The 18,199-nt window shown below is 50.9% G+C and overlaps 1 protein-coding gene across 7 annotated transcripts; it reads left to right on the forward strand.

Moving 5' to 3' along the window:
• The first annotated feature begins 457 nt into the window (after window positions 1-457).
• LOC133928968 (transcription factor TGAL5-like) lies at window positions 458-18,199 on the forward strand. Of its 7 annotated transcripts, none has more exons than XM_062375517.1 (13): window positions 458-695; window positions 764-940; window positions 1,391-1,506; window positions 1,824-1,891; window positions 2,030-2,248; window positions 14,998-15,045; window positions 15,126-15,185; window positions 15,263-15,340; window positions 15,441-15,486; window positions 15,565-15,836; window positions 15,946-16,188; window positions 17,666-17,808; window positions 17,903-18,199. In XM_062375517.1, exons 2-13 carry the CDS (start codon window positions 816-818, stop codon window positions 17,988-17,990), a joined length of 1,506 nt encoding a protein of 501 aa, XP_062231501.1. In that variant the 5' UTR covers window positions 458-695; window positions 764-815; the 3' UTR covers window positions 17,991-18,199. The 7 variants fall into 7 exon arrangements, with proteins under 7 accessions (XP_062231501.1, XP_062231499.1, XP_062231503.1 ...); XM_062375515.1 differs by having other exon boundaries at window positions 459-695; window positions 1,821-1,891; XM_062375518.1 differs by lacking the exon at window positions 458-695 and adding an exon at window positions 1,134-1,204 and having other exon boundaries at window positions 727-940; window positions 1,821-1,891.

Here is an 18,199-nt window from a genome sequence, read left to right on the forward strand (position 1 = left end):
TCATATATACTCAGCCCTGCTTTATCCAAAGTGTTAAGCACTAATAAGTTAATTAAGAGGCTACTTGGTCAGAACATATATTCCCCTGACCAATAGTGATCCATAGCATTTCCAAACAGAGAGAAACCAGGGAGTGCGGAAGCGTCTAAGTTTCTCTTCGAGGAAAAATACTCATAGTATTTGGTGCATGACAAGGCAGTGATGCTGACCTATGAACTTGAAGTCATGGTCTCATGGATAATATCAAACAAGCCCCGTTTCCTGGCCCCCAAAATATACTTTTAAGGATTTGCATTTTCGCGTAAAAAGGTGGATGAAAGTCTAGAGCTACTCCCCAAGTTCCCTAATTTTTTATTTTAGAAAAAGGTGTTGTGTGCCGCTCCTCTTCACATCTCCATCTCCCCAGTGATCCTTTTACTGAGTACTTGCTATCCCAGAGGTGAGGTCAGAGAGCAGCCAATGAGAGATGAAAGGTGGTTACAAGCAGTGTGGTAGGAGACAGAAATCCTGACAAAGGCCTACCACATCTCACTCTATCCCTCCTCGGTCCTCATTTCTCTCTAGCCTGTGAAAACTGAAAGAGAGACAGGCTCAAAGGGCACGTTCAAAAGGACCAAGATCTTTGGGGTGTACAGTAGTGTATGAAACCCCAAGGGCGAAGACAAACAAGAAAGGAGGCAACGGCCTCCCATATGGTAATTATATACGCCCTTTCTCTAGTCCTCTCTTGAATATGTCACACATGAACACATGCTACATGCAGATGTGAACCTACCTCACTAATCTCTCCTTGTACCTGAGCTCTACTCACCCTCATGGTGCAAGGTGAGGAGAGTTCGTGGGGGATGGCAAGAGATCATGGTAGAGCTGTACCATTCAGCCAAGCACTTGCATGTGGGATCCAAAGCCATGCTCCGGATGCACCACCTGCCAACTTCTTGTATTTTTTCTCCACTCTAGTCTATCCCTCTCTGCTATTTCTCTCTTGCAAATGCTAGTACATGCAAAGATAACACAGCTAAAGTTCTTTTGCACCCGCTAGTTTCATTTTTCAAGTCCTTCAGTTGCTTTAAAATATTGCTTCCCATCTCTTTTTAACGATCTTTATAACAGACTCTGCTATATATATCCAGAACATCCTCTCATTGGATTCCACCTCTTCCCACAAACCAAATAGTTTCTTAATGCCTAAGAACTCGATCCTGTAAGTGATCTGCTTACCTTCCTGCTGCTCCTTTTAGCCCTCATCCTTATCTGTACAGCTCTGACCCTCACTTTCAGTAATTGCCTTTGCATTGTTGAAAAGTTAAGTTTTTATCTGCTTTGCCTTATATTGCGCATATGGATACCATTGGTGCTGAACTTCGTGTACTACTACTACTTGGTCCAGGGAGTTGCAACCTGCAGCTACTGCTTACTTTGGTGAGTTGGAGGAGGCCCTTATCCATGGCAGCCGTACTGCTGTTGATAGCATGATTGGAAATGATGTGCACACAACGTTTAAGAGTAAGACTGCCTTTTCTCTAGATCTCTCCTTTCCTCCAAACCTTAACCACCTCCAAGAAGGGCTTCTTTCTTTGCATCCCTCCCCATCGCATCACAATAGATAGGCAATTAGGCACAGCATGCCTTGGCTTTTGCATTGACAAGCACAGACGAGCCATGACCAGATGCAATTGGGAGGCACTAAATTGTGTGATCGCACAAACCACAGAGCTCTACACCTCACTTCTCTCTTCTATCTCTGTCCAATTTTGCAACCTCTCGGAGGGGAGAGAGAGCGATTGAAAAGACCTTTAATTCGATTTGTATGTATGCAGCAGCAGCTAGGCCCCCAACACTGAAGATCTTCCCTTCATGGCCAATGAGTCATCTACAGCAGCCATACAGTGTAAGCACTGGTTCTATTTCATCATTTACAGTGTCCTACAGTTTCTTGCTGACCACAGCAGATTAAAAAAGGTGTTCTTGGTTAATTAACTGCTCACTGCCTTCTTCTGTCGGCTCCTCTTGATTAATTGCTGTACAGGGTAACTTGCTGTCGGTAGGGAGCACCACTGACTCGAGCTCAGGTCAGAACACAATGCCACAGGCCGAGTTCGTGTCCCCAGTGAACATTAGGGCCGACTCTGGGCTGCAGCAGGAGGTTTTGATGGTGACCGTTGATGATTACAACTACGAGCAAGGACTTGGAGCGACAGCAGCCACTGCACCAATCTTTCAGCAGCATACAGCAGGCCAAGACAAGGTAACAGTGAAATAGTGGTACCATGTTTTTTCGTGGTCTGGATTACTAAAGATTCTGGAGGAGTTATCAATTAAGCCTTTCAGTGAAAACCATAGCATATGTAACTGTCGGGATCATCCTAAAACAAACTGTTTTTTGGAAGCCTAAATTTGGTTTGAGGGTTATCAGTTTCAGACATACCTTTGACTACAGAGGTCATGGTCATTTTTGGTAAAATCTTATGTTTCCGGAACGATAGGGGAGTAGGTCATGGCATCTGCTCCAGGCTGTTTCCCTGAGAGAAAAGAGAGACCAATTGATGATTGGGGCATGCAACTATTTCTTCTCCCCCCTTGGGACGTATAGACGCAACATGGACCTCCTTGAACTGTGCCTTGGGAAAACAACAAAAATAGTTACAGTATGGCTTACGTCGTTGAGCCAACGGTAATACTGCGGATGGGAGGGAGAAACAGCTGCTATCTAAACGCTAGAGTAGTAACACCCAACCGCAGTTTTAGCTCCAATATGCTTACTTTCTTGGTGTTGACTGTTGAGTAGATATGTTGGTGAAAGAAAATATCTTTTATAAATAAAATGTGGTGAGAGATAATTCACGAGAATGACTCAAGCTTGAAGGAGAAGTGCAGATGGATAGAACACCATGAGTTTTTAGGAAATCCGCTCCGCTTGGTTTGGGGGCCAAGGGTCTGTATTGATATTGATATTCAGAGTTTAAATATACAAATATGTCCATATGAGACAGGTAGAGATAAAGTTCTTTATTGTACCACAGGGCATAGGGACAGCCCCGTAAATCATTGCTACGACTGGTGAGGTGGTTGCTCTAGCGGCTGGTCGTCTATTCCGACGTTGCACTGCACCAGCGTGTCAGGCGGCCACCACTGGTACCAGCATGTCAGGCGGTCACCACTTGTACCAGCGTGTCAGACGGTCACCATTTGACTGGTACTAAACGTCGATCACTTCGCTGCAAGTGGGGGGCGACCTGCGGGCCAATGGCTTCGGGGGTGGAGGGCTCTGAAGGGATGGCATTTGGGACCCTTCGAAGCGATGGGGTCATGGAGGGGTCCTGAGCCTGATGGTCATCGGGCCTAGACTGGCGGAGCCATGGGGACGTTAGGGGTCCTTGATGGCAACCCCCAACAGCAACCGCTTGTGAGGATGGCCAGCGGTGTGGCCATCCCTATAGTACTCAGAGCAGGCCCTCCGGCGATCCTTGGCTCTGTGGCCATAGGCCCTTAGCCCTCCGGCATTTTTGAATTGGGAAGTGTCGGTCCAGTGGTTAGGCAGAATGCTTAACATCACCTGCGAGAGAGAACATTAGATGTAGCCTACGGTTGGTGATGTAGTCACGTTTAGACACGCGGTAGTGAGACGATGGCGTGTTGGTATTGGAGGGTCGTGGAGAGCGGATTCGCTTCCCCATGATAGTAGGGAAGGGGACGAGATAGGACATGCGCTCGTGCCCTAAGGCGGTAATGGCTCCTCCTTGGATGGATAAAATTAGAAGTCTTGGCCGGCTGGCATCCTAATCTAGCATTCTGTATCCTAATCTAGCATTCTCGCCTCTTTTTCCCATGCGCTCGCCAACGCACTCGTCGGCCACTGCGCCTCCACTCTCCATCGCCTTTGAGCACTCCTCGCTGTATTTCCAAGGTCGTCAGACTCATTCTGGCACTCGCGGTAGAGTCGAATCACCACCGAAGGGGGGGGGGGGTATGCGGCATCTGGGGACCAGGCCGCCACGCTGGCGGGAGCCGCGGGGCTACGATCCCCTCACCGCTTCCCAGGCTACCATCGGGCGTGGAACTCCACCACACCAAAAAGAAGCACCCTCGACAGACAAGCGTGCTGCGGGATTCGATCATCGCCACGGCTGATCTCGACCGGATGGTTGAGGAGGGGAAGATCCCCTCCAGGTCAATGGCTCACCTTCCAGTGGGAGAAGTGAACCCAGCCCCACGGAGTCATGAAGTGGTGGTTTTTTAGGCCTTCTTTGATGTGGGGCTCGGGTTCCCGACCGCGCCTCTTCACGAAGGGATGCTCTGTCACTTCTACATGTAGCTCCCCCAACTCTTAGCCAACTCCATCGCCTGTCTGGCCATCTTCGAATGGTCCATGTGGGCGGAGGGCTATGAGGGTCGGCCGGAGCTATTGCGGCTACCCACGAAGCAAGCTGCCAGCCGAAGCCACGAACGAAGGGCAGGGAGACGAAGGCCCTCTGTTTTGGAAGTGTGAACTTTCAGCTCCGGTCAGAATATCAAAACACATTCCCGGTGAAGGCTATCAATAACTGGTGCTACACCAGGTGGACGGAAGGGTGATTTTATTATGATGCAGGCTTCAGATCCCCCCTTCGTTCTATCAATCGGGACATTGAGTACGTCCGGACCCTGATGGTGGATGTCCCTTAGGCTCAGTTGGTCTCGAGGGTGGCGCTCCTTCAAAGGGTGGTTCGAAAGATGAGTATGTGTGACCTCGCAGAGAAGTTCACGATGCTGCGCATCCGACCTCTTCAGGCGGATTGGCACCACATCTTTGAACAAGATAGGGAACGCGAGCCGAACGCATATTCCAAGCCCACTGTAGAGTCATCCGAGGCCGTGTTAGACGGGATGAAGCGCCGAAGGCGTGTGGTAAACGCCGGGTCCGTAGGCGGTGCTACTGAGGATGAGGCCTAGTCCACGGGTGGTGACACTAGGGGGCCTAGCCCCTCCGATCCTGACCGACTGTGGCCAGATTGGAGTAGGGGATGAGGCATCCTTGGGCAACTCAATGGCGTGGGATCTTGCCATTCCCTTTGCCGATGTGGACGTCAGAGGCCTCGCAGATGTGGCAACCAGAGGCGTAGGTAAGACCTTCGCTAGCCCCCACTTGTTATCTCGATGCTCCGATGCTTGAGGATCCTGATCTTCCTATTCCTTCTAGTATTCAGAGGCAACCAAATCGGAGCTTGCCTCAGTCTCTGCTCCCGAGGTCGTGGCACCCTCAGAGGACTTGATGTCCATTCCGGCGGTGCTCCCAACTACCACTCCAGAACAGAGGTTTTGGCACCTTATGGTCTTGCCCTGGGCCATGGCCTGGACCTTGTGGCCAGCGCAGGGGGTGCCGGGCCCTTCGCGGAGAGCACCCCAGCATCCTTAGGGAAGAGCTTGGGCTTCGAGGCCTTAACCCCAGATGACTTCACCCTCCGCTAGGAGGTATTGAGTACTTTTTCTTCAGCCTCGTCGCTCATGAGGAGCGGAGAGATCGGAGCATCTCTTGCTTGGAGGCCCCCGAAGGAGGTGGCGGCATGTCTAAAGGCAGCAGCCTGGTAGGTATATTTAGGAGGTGGGTCTTTTTTAGCCCCGACCCTTAGACCGCTGTCTCATCCGTCCTTTCCTGCATCTCGCAGCAACTACTGCTAGCGGAGGCACTAAGCTGCTTGCAGTGCTAGTCCCTAGCGATAGCCCAAGGCACCACACGGGAGGAAGTGGTGGCACTCTGAAGTGCCCTGGAGGAGGTCGCGAAGTGTGCAGATTCAGTAGAGGGTCATCTGTGGGAGGAGATGGCATGCCGGGAGCGCATGGAGGGTTCCCTGCAAGAGGAGATGGTGCAATAGGAGCGTGTGAAAGCCTCCTTGCTGGAGGAGATGGCGCGATGGGAGCACACGGAGGTCGCAACCCAAGAGGCTACTGAAGCCCACCGGGCCATGGTGGAAGCTATCAACGAGGCCAACGCGGCTCGTGTGGTCACCGAAGGTGAGCCCGGGACCTCCAGATTGTGACGCCACAGTTCAACAAGAGCTGAGGGGGCACAGGCAGCGAAGGGTGTGCTGCGAGCGGAGCACCAAGGACTCATCGAGTGTATCACGGAGGCCGCCCATGTCATAGATAGTGCTCTGACCGGCCTCGGGGCGAAGGGACCACCATTCCCCTTTGGCGCGGATGTCCTGGTCCGGACACTCTGTTGGCTCCGATCTGTGGCAGGGGCGATGGCCAATGCTATTAAGGCCTGTGCTGGCTTGAGTGTCCGAGTGGCATTGGTGCATAAGCTAGCGCTTCTGCATCGAGTGGGGGTCCACCAGTTCGGCGCGTTGGAGCAGCCAGACCCAGGCTTCATAGTCAGGGACGTCCGGCCTGAGGCACCCTCAGCGTAGATTAATGCCGCATTGGATGGCTTCCACCGGGGAGTATGGGCGAGGCACGAGGCGGCCTGCGACACTACATTTCATGTCGGAGCGCATGAAGTCCAGTGTCTGAGTGACTCCGAGTTCGGGAGTTCAGGCTCTGCGCCCAGACGCCTCCTCTGACGTACTACCACCACCTTGGCGGCCTCCTCATTTAGACATCGCTCTGCAGGGACAGTTTCCGCGTGCAGACGATGCTTCGCAGGATTGGCCTTCTAAGGTGTAGTCCCCAGTAGGCTTTATTTTCTATTTCTCTTCTTCTTTTATGGGAGGCTGGAGATTCAGTGTGTTAGCCCGACACTCCTTTTTTCTTATCTATTATGACTTTGTCCTCCACTCTTTGGTGAGGCCATGTCCCTCTCGTTCTTTGTGCATTTATTTGTGTGTTGTGCTGGCATACCTTTAGGTAGGATTTACGCCTTCAGGTTCAGTGACCCAGAGCAACAGGAACCATCACCGGTGTTCTAGCCGCCACCTCCGAAGGAGGGCCCAGCACGTCTGGATCCTCTGGGCCTGCACGATCCTTTGTGTGACGGGAGCGCTTCGTCCTTCATCGCAATTCCCAAGGACGTGTGGACCTAGGGGTGGCTGCTGATGTTTTGGTGAAGGAGGAGCCGGGGAACCCTTCTGCTTCTTCTTAGGGGTAGACGAGTGGTGGACGACCCAATTTTCATAGGGGTAGACGAGTGGTGGATGACTTTCGAGGCTGCTGGCCCGAGGGAGTCTCAGCGTTTTGTTCTCCCCCTTGGCTCTGACGGATGGTGCCATCGAACATCCTTGCAGACATCATGGCCCGAGTCAAGGAAGAGGATGCGGAGGAGGTTACAGAGGTGTAGGCGGAGCTGGATTTTATGGCCTTCAGTTCGTGCCCTTTCTAGGCAGAACCCTCAGCTCCTCGGGTTTGGGGGATTCCATCTTTAACAAGCCTTCGCGCTCAGGGTACCCGCATTGTCACTACGTGAGCCGGTACAGGTCTTCCAGCGGAGCCAATGGCTCCAGAAGACGGGGCAAGTCCTCCTCATCTCGTTGTACTTCGAGGAGATGCTGTGGGCTAGCGTGTTTGTTAGGCATAGATTAATTGTATGGCATATCGCTAAGTGTAACTTCTATACGTATGATACATGAATAATAAGTAATGTGTTGACTTCATTCCTCTTCCTTACTTGCACCTATGCTCCGGAAGTTTTCCCCTTTCCCGGCCCCCTCACATTGTGCGGTCGTTAGCTGCTAGAGGATGCGACTATATGAACATTTAGGTGTATTAGGTGTAGAAGGACCTCAACACGATCGAGGCTGATGCCCTTAGATGGCGGAGGGTTCTGGACCTCAACGTGACCGAGGCTAATGCCTTTGCGTGGTGGAGGGTTTAGGACCTTGATGCTACCGAGGCTGATGCCTTCTGGTGGTGGAGGGTGTAGGACCTTGATGCGACCAAGGCCGATGTCTTCGGGTGGTAGAGGATTTTGGACCTCGACACGGCCGAGGCTAGTGCCTTTGGGTGACGGAGGGTGTAGGACCTTGACGCGACTGAGGCTGATGAATTTAGGTGGTGGAGGGTTTTGGAAATCAACGCGACCGAGGCTGATGCCTTTGGGTGATGGAGGGTTGAGATCCTCGACGCGACCAAGGCTGATGCCTTCGGGTGGCAGAGGTTTTAAAACCTCAATGCGACCGAGGCTAATGCCTTTTGGTGGCAGAGGGTTTGGGACCTTGATGCGACTGAGGCTGATGCCTTCAGGTGGTGGAGGGTTTGAGACCTCAACACGACTGAGGCGGGTGCCTTCGGGTGGTGAAGGGTTTTGGACCTCATCACGACCGAGGTTGATGCCTTCGGGTGGCGGAGGGTGTAGGACCTCGATGCGACCGATGAGGATGCCTTCGGGTGGCGGAGAGTTTTGGTGCCTACTATGCTATATGTGGCATTATTTGAGCAGAAATATAACATAGTTAGCAGAAGATATGGAAAGGTCAGATGACTATTCTTAGCACATGCCAAACTAAGGGCTTTCGTACACCATGGCCGCAGAAAGGCTCCACGGAGGTAGGGCTGTCCGAAGCCCTGCGGTGGTGAGATCTTCTCCTCTTTTTCTGGCGTAGCGTCATGATGGTGCACAATGAAGGCAGTGTGCATGACTCTAGCAGAATTGGTCTGATACGCGGGACAACTCATCGTGGGCCCTGTACATCAGTGACCATGCCACAGGGTGAGGTTACGCATGGGGAATCATCTCCGTTGGACTCCTAGGGTCTTGCACCTGCTGCCCTTGCATGCGCCAAAAGTAATTTTGTGTTACTTGTCTTCTAGGTTGCTTGTGAGGCCCGAAGCTCGGAGGGGTGCCCTTCGTGTGTTAGCCACTTTTGGATGTAAGACTTGTCGGTTGAATGATTGTAATGTAACTTTGGTTATCTCATAGCAATCGTTGTTATCTCATTGCCTTTATATATATGTGTATATTTTTTTATGCCAGACGCTCCGTTAGCTACCTGTTTTACACGTAGTATCTGCAGAGTGATTCCGCATTCCAGGTTTGGTCGAGGGGGCTCCCGTCCATGTCTACCAAGCGATAGGAGTCTAGCCTGTTGGACACGAGGATGAGGTAGGGGGCCTTCCCATTTGTTTCGGAGCTTCCCCGGAGGCAACCCACATTGGAGGACTAGATCTCCGGGTTTGAAGGTTCGTGGCACGACCTTAGGATTGTACCAAGCCTTGGTTTCAACGATGTAGAGGTTGAGGTTTTAGACAGCATGAACTCTCATGCCCTCTGCAAGGTCGAGGGATACTTCTTTTTCTCCGGTAGTTTCTAGCAAGTGAACAAGGAGGGAGCATCCCTTGATTTCTGCCGGAGTCATGGCTTCATCGCCAAATAGTAGACAAAAGGGAGTAAACCCAATGGGACGGGTGACCGTAGTGCGGAGGGACCACAACACCTTTGGAGCTCTTCGACCCATAGGCCTTTAGTGAGGCTGACGAGATGTCAATTTAGTCCGGAGAGGATGTTTTTGTTGGTGCGCTTGACCGCCCTGTTGGACCGCGGGTGATGAAACATGGCGAAGCACATCTCGATGCCGAGGTCGGCTCAGAACTCCCGGAATGGGCCGGAGTCAAACTGCGTCCTATTGTCCACGGTGAGGTGCCATGGGACTCCGAAGTGGTATATGACATTTTTCTAGAAGAATTGCCATGGGACTCCGAAGTGGTATATGACATTTTTCTAGAAGAATTTCTAGACATTCTTGGATGTGATTGCCATGAGGGGTTCAGCCTTGATCCATTTGGAGAAGTACTCCAAGGCCACGATCGCATACCGGGGGTTCCCTTTAGCGCAAGGGAATGTCTTGATTGAGTTCATCCCCTAGTGTGCCAGGGGCCATATGGGAGTGATTAGCTATAGCAGGGTTAGAGGACGGTGGCTCCGGCGTCTCATCCACTCGCATCCTTGGCAGGTGCGGATGAGTTTCTCGGCGTCAGTCTTGATAGTAGGCCAATATAGCCCCTAGCGGAGGGCTTTGCCTGTGAGGGCACGAGGCGCGAGGTGGCTGCCATAGAGTCCCTCATGAACCTCTTTTAAGAGGTCGGCCCCCTTCTCCTTGGTGACACAACGGACGAGGGGGCTGCAGAATCTGGCCTTGTAAAGGGCTCCGTCAATCAAGAAGTAGCCCCTGGCACATTGCTTAATATGATGGAGCTTGACTAGGTCATCTAGCTCCTCCTTTCCCTTTAGTAAGGAAAAGAGGGAGGCCCTCCAGTCAGAAGGCCCGATGGGTAGGACAGTGGTGATGGCCTCATCGGAGGTACCCGTTGCAGACTCGTGGAGGACTTCGAAGAAGGCCCCTGAAGGGAGGACCCCACTTTTGATGGCAGCATTTGCAAAGCTGGTGGTTGTCCGCGTGGGGTATGCTTCTCACTGAGATGCCCTGGAAGAACCCTTCATCTGTGTGGATGTCTTCAAGGTACTTCACCAGCTCCGAATGCCAGACCTGGAAGCTTTTATCAACATGCCCAGCAACGACTTGTGAGTCTATTTTGACGATGATTTTGGCAGTTCCTAAGGCTCAAGCCTTGTAGAGCCCCAGGAGGGCAGCCTCGTACTCGGTGATGTTGTTGGTTGCCTTGAATTCTAAGCGAGTAGCGAATACCGCCTGCTGGCCAGCTAGGGAGATGAGGACGGCTCCAGCCCACGCACCATTAGATCCATATGCTCCATAAGCGTATGTCATCCATATATCTGGGGGAGGGATCTCCGGAGGCCCTCATGATAGGGGAGTCCATTTAGTGACAAAGTTAGCCAGGACATGTGACTTTATGGCCGTACGGGCCACAAATTTTACCGCAAAGGGTGCCAGTTCTACCGCCCACATGCCTATGCATCCGGTCACCTCCCGATTCTGGAACATGTCGCCTAGAGGGTATGAGGTTGGACGGTGATGGTGTGGGTGAGGAAGTAATGCTAGAGCTTGCGAGAGGCCATCAGAAGGGCATATGCCACCTTTTCAAGCTGCATGTAGCGCGTCTTGGCTTCGACTAGGGCTTCTAATGTAGTAGACCGCCCTTTGAATAGAGTGGCATTTCTTCTCCTCTTCCCGTATAAGTACGTCACGTACAGAGGAGGCAGAGGCGGACAAGTACAAGAGGAGCCCCTTGCCTGGAAGGGGTATAATGAGTGTCTTGAGGTCGGAAAGATGAGCCTTGAGGGCTTCGAAGGCATCCTGACATTCTGTCATCCATGTGAATGGCCCGGAGCCCCTCATTTTTTTGAAGAATGAAAGGTTGTGCTCAGCGAACTTGGTAAGGGAACGACTGAGGGCTGCCAGGCGACCGGCCACGCACTGGACTCCCTTTGAGGTGGTGAGGGGTGCCATCTCCGTGATGGCATGAATTTTGTCGGTGTTAGCATCGATGCCTCACCTAAAGACAAGGTACCCTAGTAATCTTCCAGCTTTTGCACCGAAGACACACTTCTCCAGGTTGAGCCGCACGCCAGCGACCCAGAGGCTATTGAAGGTTTCCTGAAGGTTGGCAGAGTGGTCGGCTTCAAGCTTGCTTTTAACGACTATGTCATAAACATAGGCTTCCATGTTGCGGCCTAACTGTTGTTCCATGTTTTTTCACACCACACAGAAGAAGGTGGCTCCAGCATTCCGAAGGCCAAAAGGTATCTAAACGTAGCAGTATACCCCGAAGGGGGTAATGAAGCAGGTCTTGCCCTCGTCCTCCACGACCATCCACACTTGGTGGTATCCATAATATATGTCCAGGAAACTCAACAATTCGTGGGCAGTTGTGGAGTCTATCAGCTGGTCTATGCGGGGGAGTGAGTAAGGGTCCTGAGGGCAGGCCTTGTTGAGCATCGTGAAGTCAATGCACATGCGCCATTTCCCATTAAGCTTCTTGACCAGGATGAGATTTGATAGCCACTCTAAGTGGATGACTTCCCAGATGTCACCGGCTTCCAGTAGGTTCTGGACTTCCTCCTTTGCGGCTTCTGCCCGCTCGGTGGACAACTTGCGGAGCCCCTGACGCATAGGTCAGGCTTGTGGGTCAACCCGGAGGGCATGCTCGATGATGTGGTGATTGACTCCGGGGAGGTCCTGCAGAGACCATGCAAATACAATGGAGTTGCCCTTTAGGATGGTTATGAGCCAGGCTTCCTACTCCGGAGTGAGGTATGCCCCAATTTGGAAAGTTCGACCGGGGTTCCCCATTTCCAATGGGATGTGCTAGACGTCCCCCTCTGGTTGTGGCCTTGGAGGGACCTGGTGCTCGAGGCACATCGGAGAGGGGCCTTCGAGGGGGCCTTCAGTCACATTATGCATGTGGTGGCTGTCGAGTGGGGCGGGGTGTCCATATTAGATGTGGCTAGCCAAGTATGGATCACCATGCACGAAGATCAACCCGTGGGGCCCAAGCATCTTCATGCAGAGGTAATTGTGATGGGGGACTGCTATGAACTTGTTCAGAGTTCCCCGGCCTAGGATGACGTTGTATGTATAGGGTACGTCTATGACATCAAAAGTGATCAACTTGGTCCGCATAGCGAAGCCTTCACCGAAGGCGACCAAAAGCTCTATCCGGCTCAGGGCATCGAGTTGGGCCCCATTGAACCCTTGAAGGGGCCTTCGGGCTAGAGAGAGCCGGCTCTGCGGAATGTGGAGCTAGTCGAAGGTATGTATGAAAAGGATATCCGCGGAGATTCCTCCGTCAATCAGCACCCTCCGGACTTGAACTTCGGCGATGTTGGTCATGATGACCATTGCATCAGTATGGGGGAAGTTTACTCCCATAGTACCATCATGGGTGAAGGTCACAGGTGCTTCAGCCCATCCCGTGACTTGGTGGTGGATGTTGGTGGCTCCGACATGGTTGACCCCATGCGTATAGTCTCTCCACTGCCGCTTAGAGGAGCCACCGGAGCCTCTCGGAAGGTGATGAGGTTCCGACAATCTTTGGTGTTGTGGGCACGTCTCGCCTCATGCAGAGGGCACCAGTATCCTTCTTCTGGCTACCGACCCTGGGCGTGCTACCGCTGGGTGAAGGCTCTGGAGTGCCCACTATCGCGCCCCCTGGAATGGGGCAAGCTCGGAGCCTCTCGGGCTTGAGCGATGTTGTGCACACCGCGCTGTTGTTTTTGCCAGGGCCTACGTGCTCTAGAGCCCTCGGCCTCCTCGGAGCCCTTTTTTACCGATGGAGGTGGTGGGGCATGCGAGGACCACGCTTGTGAGGTGGGCTTCTCGGGCTTGATTTAGGGGGTCGTGGTGATATGCACGACCTCCCGTCGGAGCTCCTCCTCCTCCACACGTGCATACTCTGCAAACTTGCACATGAGGGCACTTACTGAGTGCACCGGGAGTCGATGTAGTCGATTGAAGAGGAGTCCGGAGGCCAAACCTTGGATAGCGGCATCAATGACCGATGACTCCAAAATACCCTTTACCTGGGCCTTGGTTTGGGTGAACCTCCAGAAGTACTGCTGAAGGGTCTCACCAGGCTATTGCTTAATGGCATATAGGTTCCTAGAGGTCACCGGCTCGACGAAAGTACCCTGAAAATTTTGCAGAAGGTGTCCCTGAGTTGGGCCTAGGCATAAATAGACCCGAGTTCTAGCGCCCAGAACCATCGAAGGGCTACTCCTTCCAAAGTGAGAGGAAAGCACTTGGCCATACTAGAATGCCTGCCCCCGTTGGCTTCAATGGCAATGGCGTATGAGCGAGTGAACTCCTCTGGGTCTAAATCACCTTTGGATTTAGGCATCTTGGGGGTCCAAAACCCATCCGGGAAAGGTACGGCATGCAGGTCTGCCTGAAGGGGAGAGTCGGAGTGGACTAGCGGAGCCTTGCACCGATGGGCCCGAGGCTCTGTCGCCTATTGGTCGACCGTGGATGGCGCACAATGGTGATGTGTCGTGATGACAAAGCCCTCGTTGGCCCCCGGAGCCTAGGCTAGCGTAGCGTTGGCCGTTACAAAGGCCACAACAGTTATGTCGGTAGGCAGCTGTGCGGCCCGCAGGGCCACCTGTAGCTATTCCAGCTGAGCGCAGAGGGCCACCACGTGCGCCTACTGGCTAGCCACGGTGGCTTGTGCGGTTGTGGCCTCAACCACAACCCCCTGGAACACAACAAGGTCCGCACCTTGCTACTGCTGAAGGGCCTCTAGAACGACGAAGTCCCTAGCGTCAGCCACAACCATGGTTGTGAGCGGATCGCCAGTGGCTACAATGCTCTCATTTCAGCCAGTTGAGGGGTTGGCGTCGGCATAGCGTGAGCTTGGTCACGGTGGTTGTGTGGACTTCCGCACAGGCGTGGCCGAGGAATCGGCCGCCTGGGGCATCACCTTGGCTGTTAGCTTATTTGGTGGCATCCTACCTCTCCTAGTGCTTCTACGCGTATTCTCTCCCCACGGACGGCGCCAACTATCGGTGAAAGAAAATATCTTCCACGAACAAAGTACGGTGATAGCCAATTCACAGGAATGACTCAAGCTTGGACGAAAATTGGAGATGGATAGAACACCACGAGTTTTCAAGAAAATCTGCCCGCTTGGCTTGGGGGCCAAGGGTCTGTATTTATATTTATATTCAGAGTGTAAATGTATAAACATACCCATATGAGGCTGGTAGAGATACAAGTTTTTTACTGTACCATAAGGCATAGGGATAACCCGTAAATCATTGCTACGGCTAGTGAGACGGTTGTTCTAGCGGCTGGTCCTCTATTCTGGCGCTGCACTGCATCGACGTGTCAGACGACCACCACTTGCACCAGCATGTCAGACAGCCACCATTTGACTGGTATTAAATACCGGTTACTTCGTTGCAAGTGGAGGGCGACTTGCGGCCCCCTCTTAGTTGACCTTTCTAAAAGGCCAATGACTCTAGGGTCTGGAGGGCTCCGAAGCATAGCCTCCGGGACCCCTCCGGAACCGTGGAGTTCGGAAGGATCCTGAGTCTGATGGTCCTCGGACCTAGACTGGCGGAGCCAAGGGAGCATCGGAGATCTTTGATGACTATCCCTAACAAGATACCTTACTGTATACCTAGCATTGCCACTGTTCTAAGTCTACATTTTTGGTGTGCTGGTGCAGAGGAAGCATGGATCCACAAGAAAAGATGGCAAGCTGTTAGATGCCAAGGTGTGATTGCATTTTGTAATGATTTATTGCTTGCAGGGCCTTGCAGTTTTGCCGTACTCTTAAACTCTTCTAATTTTTAGATGGAAAGGCGATTGGCTCAGAACAGAGAAGCTGCAAGAAAGAGCAGGCTGAGAAAAAAGGTGCGAACAGAAATAGAGAAAATGTTTTGATTAACTGAAACCATGTCTAACAAAGAAAAACTGTACGACTTCTGCAGGCCTATGTGCAGCAGTTAGAGACCAGCCGGATTAGGCTACAGAAAATCGAGCAGGAGCTACAGAGACCACGCTCACAGGTGCCAATTCTCTAGAAGCCTCAGAAGTCGGAACATCTAAACGTGATATAATTTACATAATGTTGGCATGCGCAGCAATACTAAAATGCAATGGTTTCAGGGCCTGTTCCCGGGAGGATGCAGTGCACCCGGAGATACGAGTTCTGGTAACCATCTCATTGAGCAGCTCAAGCCTCACCACTTAACCATATCATATTCAAGGATTTCTGGATGTGTTAACACAGGTGCTATTATGTTCGACATGGAGTACGCCCGGTGGTTACATGATGATAGCAAGCACCTGACAGAGCTCCAGGGCGCACTGCACACCCAACTCATCGATTCAAACCTTGGAGCCCTTGTTGAAGAGTGCATGCAGCACTACGATACGCTGTTTCATCTGAGGGCTGTGCTTGCAAGATCTGACGTGTTCCACCTGATGACTGGCATGTGGGCAACGTCGGCTGAGCGATGCTTCCTTTGGATGGGCGGGTTCCGGCCATCTGAAATCCTCAAGGTTTCAAACACAAAAGCACAAGCATTTTTTTTCAAACCACCTCCATAATTATTAGCACAATGTTGGCAATGTAAAGTTCTGAATCTTCTTGTCTGTGGTTGGTGATCAGATGCTGATACCTCAGCTTGATCCACTGACGGAGCAGCAGCTACTAGGGATGTACAACCTGCAACAGTCGTCGGAGAAGGCTGAGGAGGCACTTGTGCAAGGACTTCAGCAGCTGCACCAGTCGCTGGCGGATGCCGTGGGAACTGGTCCTCTCAATGATGGTGCAAGTGTTGTCAACTACACTGGTCCTCTCAATGATGGTGCACTTGACAGGCTCGACAGCCTCGAGAGCTTTTATCGTCAGGTCAGTTTTTACTCTATTGTGGGTAGTGCAACATTAAATCCATTGTAGCCTGACTAACCACGTTCTGTGCTTACGAAATAGAAATGAAATGCTTCAGTATGTAGACGAGCAATAGTTAACGTACAATTACTTGTAGAGAAAATTTAATTATGGGCAACTATATATTTGTATGTCAATATTGAGCTCTTTAGCTTCTATTTACTAGAATGTAGTGAGATGCTGGTCCTATCTAATGTTGTCTCACTTTCTTGTAACCTTCTAAAACATGCAGATAAACATCATTAGCACTTTCCAGCGTTCATTATCGGTCTGTTGTATACTATACCGAGATTATGTTTGTGGTACCAGTATTATATATTCTTTCAGGAATTGTTAGGGTCCAAGAGAAGTAAGGTTCTATTTTATCACATAACAAATGAACACTCACACGACACACGAGCACATATCGCTTTATACGTAAAGCCAAAGTAGGAATATGATGGTCACCACATTGTCTTCTTGACCTCCTCCTCATAAAATATTATGTGTCGTATCCTATTTCTAGTAATATCTCTTTGTTCTTTTTTTTTTGCTGGTACTTCAGAAAATGCACAAGCATATCGAAATGATACTTTGGGTGTTAAATACGGTATTAAACTTCTCGCAAAATTTGCATGCTTCACTCCATGAATACTGTCTGAACTTAGTCACCTGTTGATGACTGAGAATCCTTGAACCGAAGTAGGAGCATGCTGCTCGCCTGCTCCACCAAATGAGTAGAAAATATGTGGTCTTGTCTTTATACAATGTTTTCTTTTCTCAACCATTGAATAAAAGGAGATCGCGACTACCAATTGCCCCATTTCCCTGTTTCCTTATCTTAGATACCATTTTTTGTGTGGTTTGTGGATAAACTAATTCGGTTGAGTAGAGGTGTAACAATTTCCTTTCTTCCGTAAAAAAAGAGAACATTTTCTAATGCTCCCTCTGTAATTTCTGCTGCTTGGCAGCTACGTGCTGCCAATACTGACTTGTTTCCTGTACTCGTTACTACCTTAAATGAAAAGACAGAGCACATGTCCGTATTGCTTAAAAAAGAGAGAACATTTTCCTTGTCTTGATATTTAGAACAATTTAGCCATCCAAAGGACTTCAGGGGGAAACCATGAAAGTACCTAGATATATTTGGACAGTACAACTACTGTTTATGATTTAGGACTGGTACTATGATAATGTCCAATGACAAAGCAAACTATAGCAGAAATCTGACATTAGACATATAGGCCATGCAACAGCAGTTCGCTTTCAACTTGTCCATGTCTCACGCGCGAACACGGGCCTTGGCCGTTTTTCTTGACTACCAATTATTGGATTCTTCAACGTGACATGAAGATAGTGCTACCATTACATTTCTGTAAGCTTGCGAGATTATCGAAATCCCTAACTATGCTTAATCCTGATCTCTCATTTTTTTTTGGCTATGGCATTGCAAGTGCAGGCTGATAATCTGAGACAGCAAACCTTGCGTCACATGCGGCAGATTCTGACCACCCGGCAGACAGCTCGGTGTTTCCTCTCGATTGGAGAGTACCATCGCCGTCTGCGCGCTCTCAGCTCCGTTTGGGCTTCCCGTCCTCGCGAGTAAGACCGAATTCTCTTGTCCATCTATCTCATAACTCATCGAGCTATGTGTCGCACCACATCTCATTCCTGGCATGGGATCGATCTTTCACAGGAACTTCACTGCGGCAGAGAATGTCAGCCCTACAGGGACTGAGCAAGCTACCCATCAGTACCATCAAAGCCAGTTTTTTGGGTTCTAAAGGTTCTCCATGATGAAACAAATTCTGCCATCGCTGGTGAGGAGGCGACAGATTTGTAATGTTCCATCATTTAAAATATCCATTGGGACATCACTAGGAAAAAGGGGGCAGAAAGGTTGTAGGGCAAGGGGGGGAGTTGGGATGAGTCACTTCACTTATTTTGCTCGACTGGCTCTTGAACCGAATGAAAGGTTAGCGCTTCTGAAAAA

Source organism: Phragmites australis, chromosome 9 (assembly GCF_958298935.1).
Source record: "Phragmites australis chromosome 9, lpPhrAust1.1, whole genome shotgun sequence".
NCBI lineage: Eukaryota > Viridiplantae > Streptophyta > Magnoliopsida > Poales > Poaceae > Phragmites > Phragmites australis.